Here is a 7,048-nt window from a genome sequence, read left to right as displayed (position 1 = left end):
GTCCTCGAGGCGTGGGAGGCGACGGGACGGCGAGTGGGTCCAGGAATCCGGCGTATTCCGCGTCCCAAGACCGCAAGTTGGCAACTTGCGTTCTGTCGATGCCCGGTCCGGCGGGCCAGGGTTTGGTCCGGCAGACCGGGGGCCGTTTATTTTTTTTTTCGAACTTTCTCCCCAGTCCGCGCTGTCTGGTCCGAGTCCGGCTGAGTGCTGGTCCGCCCCTGACCAGGCCTGGTCCGGCGGACCAGCTTTTTTTTTTTCTTTCTTTTTCTTTTCCCGTTTCTTCGTTCTTTCTCGGTCCAATCCGCACGTGACGATCCTCGTGCCTCTCCCCGGCGTTGCACTATGTATTTTTGGTGATTCCGTGTTATCTCTATTTAATTATTTATTTTTAAATAATTAAATATTCAATTCGGGTTTCGGGGTATTACACTGTTGAACGTCATAAAGTTAGGTTAGTCGCCAAAGGCTATACACAATTAGAAGGAATAGATTATCTCGAGACTTTTAGTCCTGTGGCAAAGATGACATCTGTCAGAATTGTTCTAGCACTGGCAGCTTCGCAGAACTGGATTCTTCATCAGCTTGATGTTTCAAATGCTTTTCTGAATGGTGACTTGGATGAAGAAATTTACATGTCTTTGCCTCCAGGATATGTTGTACTTAAGGGGGAGCAAATTCCTTCTAATTTTGTGTGTAAACTTCAGAAATCCCTCTACGGATTGAAACAAGCATCTAGACAGTGGAATATCAAGCTTACTCAGGTTTTGTTAGATGCTGGTTATCTTCAATCTCAGGCAGATAATTCACTTTTTGTCAAGAAAGTTAATTCTGCTATTGTAGCTGTTCTAGTTTATGTTAACGACATCTTGGTAACAGGCAATAATGCAGAATTGGTTTCTGAAATTAAATCTGTTCTTAGTACTGCATTTAAGATTCGAGATCTTGGGGATTTGAAGTTCTTTCTTGGACTTGAGGTGACACGATCTTCAAAAGGGATTTCAGTGTGTCAAAGAAAATATACCTTGGAATTACTTGAAGATTTTGGCATGCTGGGGTGTAAGCCAGCCTCAACACCTATGGAATTTCGTAACAAGCTATCTTCTGATTCTGGTATATTATTTTCTGATCCACTGGAGTATCGAAGGCTTGTTGGCAAACTCATTTATCTGGCTTTGACGAGACCTGATATTAGTTTTGCTGTGACAAAACTGAGCCAGTATATGTCTCAACCTCGTTCAGATCACCTTCAGGCAGCTCATCGAGTTCTCCGTTATTTGAAGGGTGTTCCTGCGCAAGGTATTTTCTATCCAGCTTCTACTGATACTCGGCTTACTGCGTTTTGTGATGCCGACTGGGCATCTTGTCCAGATTCGCGCCGGTCAGTTACTGGCTTTTGTGTGTTCTTTGGCAAAGCTTTGATTTCATGGAAGTCAAAGAAACAGTCTACTATATCTCGTAGTAGTGTTGAATCCGAGTATAGAAGCATGGCACAAACCACATGTGAATTGGTTTGGAATGCATCAGTTTTCAAAGATTTGCATTTTGGTATTCAGCAACCGGTGACATTGTTCTCTGACAGTTTGTCTGCTATTCATATTGCGAATAATGCGGTGTTTCATGAGCGCACCAAGCATATTGAACTTGATTGCCATTTTGTTCGGGAGCAACTCAAGGTCGGGTTTCTGAAGCCATTGCACGTTTCTACAAACGATCAGATTGCTGATGGGATGACTAAGCCTCTGTATGTGGATCACTTCCGACATCTTCTTGGCAAGATGGGATTACATTCTTTGTACTCACCATCTTGAGAGGGAGTCTTAGTGTATCTGTTCTTAGGCATTTGGTTTATTCTGGTTTAGACCATTTTATTGTTTCCGGTTTATTTTTGGTTTTCTGGTTTGATTGTTTAGTATAAATAGTTTGTACTGTTGCATTTTTGTGTGTTAATGAAAATTAGAAAATTGTCCCAGTTTTTCCTCTCACGCAATTTCAAATTCTCTCGAGTTTGAAAATGCAAAACACCCAAATTAGTTTTCTTAATTACTTTTTATGATTCGATTCAATTAATTTAATTTAAAAAATCATATTCAATCTACTTTTATGTTATATCCGATTTAAATATAATTATAATTATATAAATATTCAATTCAACTAGATTAAATTTTATAGTTTTAGGTTTAACAGTACAATTTATTACGTTTTAGTGAAAATTGTACAATGGCGAGAACAAGAAGATTTATTTATCCTTAATTAAAAGGTCAAAAAGTTTTGTATGTTTTGAGCATTTGTCTTTCTTTTTTTTCTTCCCACCTGCAAATAATTTGTATTAGAAAAATGAAAATTTCGGTGTTTCTTGGATAAGAAGGTTTCAGAATTTCTGTAAATGATAAATGTATATATTACTTTTCGAGGCATAAGAAACAAAACAGATAAATTAAGACGACGCTACTAATTTTTAATAATCAAAGATCAAATAAAACTTAAAAAAAAAAAGGCAGCTGCAAAATCAGTAAATCAACCAAATGAAAATGTAAATAAAAGCAAAAATATAGCAAGATAAGTAAAACATTATATTTTTTTTTATTTTTTTTAACTATGAGGAACCCCTTTGACTACCTACCCTTACAAACGGAGACGAACTGGCCATCACCCGCGTCTAACAGTCCCATGGACCTCAGTCCGCCGGACCTGACCACCAGGCGCGCCTAACGCTCGGGCCGTAGTTGGACTTAGGTGACTGCAGGTCAAACCCCACGCCCATGCGCACGAGCCTGCAACACACGCGGATGAGATAAATCAGCCCATTATGATGGGCTGACAGGCGAGCAGGTCAAATGCAAGGAAGAGCGATGAGAGGATTCGAACCCTCTACCTCAGGATGATGCACCCTGCTCCCTTACCACCTGACCTGGCCCCAAAGGGCAAGTAAAAACATTATATTTATTTTAAAACTTTGCATTTCATCTCATATGTCATTCAGTTTACCCAAACATTAATTGATTTTATTTTTATCAGTCTCATCTTCACACTTGAATCATTTTTAAACTCTAATTTTTCTCTTATCAGTCCTTTCTTTAAATTTCTACAAAAACACCACAATTAATGACCCAAAAGCAAACTGATAGCATTAACAAAGTTTATCTTTGGAGGCTTGGAGCATATGAGAAGGGAATTTGCATCTTCATAACCAAAATAGCTTTTGATTATTTCATTGATTATTATGAAAACTTCGATATTATTCATGATTTGATTCATCATTTATTTAACTATGGAGAGAAATTCGTATTGTATTCAATTTCTTGTAGTTTCATGTCTTTGTCAAATTTCCAATGGTCACCACCAGAGGAGGATGCTTCTTTATATCAGAAATATATATATATATATATATATATATATATATATATATATAATTCATAGAATTTCCTACAAACGAAGGAAAAAAAATATAAAAAGAGGTAAAAAAAATGATAAACAAAGACCGGATAGATTAAAAATATGATAATACCACAAAGCAAAGTTTTATACGATTATTTATAATTTAAACAATACGAAAAAAGGGTCAATGTAATATCATTAACAAAGACCAAGAAGACCTCAAACCCTATAAATGTAACGATGCCCCTTTTGTGTATATACAAACATATCTTACAATCAAAATATTTGCATTAGTTTTCCTTTCGATTTCCTCAACTCTTCTCTCCTCTCCACAAAAACAGCGAATCGATCAATTTTGGGTCCAAATAAAAAAAAAATTCTTTGAATGGAATATTCTTGTGAGGAAAATGCAAACTTTGGGAATATGCTTCTTCAAGTCAACCAATCGGACGAATCCAGTCAACCTTACAGAACTTCCTTCCATTTCCAACCTCCCAAAAACTGGCTCAATGGTAATTATGCAACTTCACTCCTAATCATTTTTTCCTTATCTATATTACATCTTATATATATATATATATATATATATATATTTGATAGAGGTGCATATATTGGACATCGGTTAGGTATTGGTTAAGTTGTTTTTGGGTCCAAATTTTTTCGGATTTTTTATGAGTTTATACCCATTCATTTTTCAAATTTTCTGATATGTTCGGATTTTATTGGGGTTTGGTTCAAAACCGGTTTAATTTAAGAAAATACTTATTAAAAAAAGTAGTTTCATTCCGTTCCTTTGGTTATTTTTTTAATATAAGATTAATTTGGATTTTAAAAAAATAGTAACTAACAGATTTTTATGTCTAAAATCAATTCTAGTAAAGATAATCTGTTATTCATTCGGTCCTCCTAGGAAAGCATACGAGGATTGTGATCAAATGTCTGTCGGCGTAAAGTTCATGATTTATTAATAAGTTTTAGATCATAAACATAGTTTGGAATGGGATTTTCAAGAATATATACCAAAGTTTTTTCATTTCAAATTTCCAACCTTATGATATATTGGGCTGACCATCTTCATGCATGTCTCTTTCACTCCAACTGGATCTCTGCACTGCCATGTCTTGTCTTCAAATCTGAAGATCCCAACGGTAATCTTTGTCTATAATTCTTTTGCTTGAATCCCAAGTAACCTAGTTTTTGGAAACGAACGTTCTTTTTTTCATACACGATGTGATCGAGCAGGGCCAATGTATTACAAAGGGATGTACCATTTGTTCTACCAACACAACCCGTCTAGTCCTTTGTTCGGAGACATCATGATATGGGCACACTCCGTTTCACGCGATCTCGTCAACTGGGCCCATCTCAAGCCCGCCCTTTGTCCCTCGGATTCATACGATATCAACAGCTGCTGGTCGGGATCCGCGACGATCCTTCCCAGTGGCAAACCTGTAATTCTGTACACCGGGATCGACTCCAAGAAACACCAAGTGACGAATCTTGTCGAACCAAAAGATGATTCTGACCCTTTACTCCAAGAATGGGTAAAATCCGAGAAAAATCCGGTGATGGTTCCACCATCTGACGTAGAGGTTGATTGTTTTCGGGACCCTACGACCGCATGGCAGGGGCTGGATGGGAAATGGAGAGTTCTGGTCGGAGCTAAGACAAGAGACAGTAGCAGAGGAGTTGCTCTGTTGTATCACAGCGATGATTTTGTCAGGTGGACGAAGTTTCCGAACCCTCTTTTCGGATCAGAAGTGACGGGGATGTGGGAATGTGTAGATTTCTTCCCAGTTTCTATCAATGGCACAATTGGCGTTGAGACTTCGGTGAACAGCGAATGTGTTAGGCATGTCCTGAAAGCAAGTTATGGAGGACATGACTGTTATGTTGTCGGTTCATATGATCCCGAGACGGAGAAATTCTTGGCGGATTCTGATTTCTCGGGTTCAGTCTCTGATCTAAGACTTGATTATGGAACGTACTATGCATCGAAAACGTTTTTCGATAATGCAAAAAACCGAAGGATTTCGTGGGGTTGGGTATACGAGTTGGATAGCAAAGAAGATGCCATTGAGAAAGGATGGTCCGGTCTTATGGTAAAAAACAAACAAACATATTTTGTGTTAGTTATCATTACAACCTTTGTGAACTAGTGGACAGATTACATGAATTGTCTTGCTTTGATTCTTAGTCTCTACCAAGGGAGATTTGGCTAGATGAATCTGGAAAGAGGTTAGTACAAAGACCAGTTGAAGAACTCAAGAATCTCCGAGCCAACCGAGTTTGCTTGCATCGCAAGAAACTCGAAGGAGGATCGGTTCTTGAAGTTTCGGGCATCACTGCATCACAGGTAAAAAGCGAAAAGCTTCCTCGGCATTTCTCTAGAATCTTCCGGATTAGTAAAATGCTTCTCTCTTATCTTCTCATCGTTTAAAAGGCGGATATCGAAGTAGTTTTTGAACTACCTGATCTAGAAGATGATGAAGAAGAAGTAGAGTTCTTGGATTCAGACCAATCTGATCCTCAAGAACTATGCAAGGCGTCGGTCCAAGGCGTCTATGGCCCTTTTGGATTGCTAACATTGGCGAGTAAGGACATGTCGGAGCAAACAGCGATCTTCTTCCGAGTTTTTCGCTGTCATGAGGGATATTCGATCCTCATGAGCAGCGATCATAGCAAGTGAGTTTTGATCTCTGAAACCCGATGATAATTCGAATAAGGATATTGTTTCTGATTTTGATTTGTCGGAGTCTGATGTTTTAGATCTTCATTAACAACCAACGTCGACAAATCCTCGCACGGGACATTCCTAGACATGGATCCGAAACACGGGAAGATCTCATTAAGATGCTTGGTGAGTGTTAGTTTCGGCTAAATCTCATTACAGAAACTCGTCTTTCCAAGTGTTTATGTCATATTATTACACGAAATGAGCTTGTTTCGATTGTTTTTTTTTTCCAGATCGATCACTCGATCATAGAGAGCTATGGAGGAGGAGGAAGAAGTGTGATGACAAGTAGGGTTTATCCGAAACTAGCGATTGGTGAAGAAGTTTACCTTCATGTCTTCAACAATGGAACCAAGACTGTCACTCTCTCGTCTTTGGAAGCTTGGAGCATGACAAAAGCCCACTTCAACTCCAACGACATCCAATGAGGGTTCTTCCTTTCCGGCTCATCAAACCCTAAATAACATGATCATGATTTAGCCCACGCATCAATTCCAAATGATGATGATGATGATGTCTGTCTAAGATATACAACTTTCAAATTTCGAGGATTTAAGGTCGTTGCCAGAAACTTTCTAAATCTTGAAATTGAAATATTAATATTTAAATTCGTCTAAGGCCGCTGAAAATTTCGCGGCGTATAAATGGGTATATAATATATGAGTCTATATTTTATACGTACATGTACATACTTAATACATATTTTTTTTTGTTAAACTACTTAATACATATTTTGTGATACACTTTGGAATCGTATTCACGAAATTTATACATCTTTTAGAATCGTAGCATATTTTATATATGTCCTATAATATTAAAAGGCCATTTAAAAATAAGAGACAAGAAAAAGGATTACAGTCCAAAATAGAGAGAAAATTCAGTTTTCATGACGCATACAATATTAATAAAAACATGAAATTTGTTGAGAAATAAGTTTCT

At 37.7% G+C, this 7,048-nt stretch overlaps 2 protein-coding genes across 3 annotated transcripts; both read left to right on the top strand.

Annotated features, from left to right (window-relative positions):
• The first annotated feature begins 521 nt into the window (after positions 1-521).
• Positions 522-1,808, top strand: LOC109117127 (uncharacterized mitochondrial protein AtMg00810-like). Its single transcript, XM_019203860.1, has one exon. It carries the CDS (start codon positions 522-524, stop codon positions 1,806-1,808), a length of 1,287 nt encoding a protein of 428 aa, XP_019059405.1.
• A 1,846-nt stretch (positions 1,809-3,654) lies between these two features.
• On the top strand, positions 3,655-6,719 carry LOC104824637 (beta-fructofuranosidase, insoluble isoenzyme CWINV6). Of its 2 annotated transcripts, XM_010556744.1 has the most exons (7): positions 3,655-3,887; positions 4,515-4,523; positions 4,618-5,477; positions 5,573-5,731; positions 5,819-6,060; positions 6,145-6,235; positions 6,343-6,719. In XM_010556744.1, the coding sequence occupies exons 1-7, from the start codon at positions 3,761-3,763 to the stop codon at positions 6,535-6,537; spliced, it is 1,683 nt and encodes a 560-aa protein (XP_010555046.1). In that variant the 5' UTR covers positions 3,655-3,760; the 3' UTR covers positions 6,538-6,719. The 2 variants fall into 2 exon arrangements, with proteins under 2 accessions (XP_010555046.1, XP_019059409.1); XM_019203864.1 differs by lacking the exon at positions 3,655-3,887 and having other exon boundaries at positions 3,929-4,523.
• Positions 6,720-7,048: the final 329 nt, after the last annotated feature.

This window comes from Tarenaya hassleriana, unplaced genomic scaffold (genome assembly GCF_000463585.1).
Source record: "Tarenaya hassleriana unplaced genomic scaffold, ASM46358v1 Cleome40, whole genome shotgun sequence".
NCBI classification, from domain to species: Eukaryota; Viridiplantae; Streptophyta; class Magnoliopsida; order Brassicales; family Cleomaceae; genus Tarenaya; species Tarenaya hassleriana.
This window is presented reverse-complemented; position numbering and strand designations above follow the sequence as displayed.

Excerpts from the sequence above, each read along its gene's own strand:
- LOC109117127 (XM_019203860.1), top strand. The coding sequence starts at position 522 with ATGACATCTGTCAGAATTGTTCTAGCACTGGCAGCTTCGCAGAACTGG.
- LOC104824637 (XM_019203864.1), top strand. The coding sequence starts at position 4,373 with ATGGGATTTTCAAGAATATATACCAAAGTTTTTTCATTTCAAATTTCC. Across the intron at positions 5,478-5,572 it reads AAGGATGGTCCGGTCTTATG|TCTCTACCAAGGGAGATTTG; the intron begins GTAAAAAACAAA and ends TTTGATTCTTAG. Across the intron at positions 6,236-6,342 it reads AGATCTCATTAAGATGCTTG|ATCGATCACTCGATCATAGA; the intron begins GTGAGTGTTAGT and ends TTTTTTTTCCAG.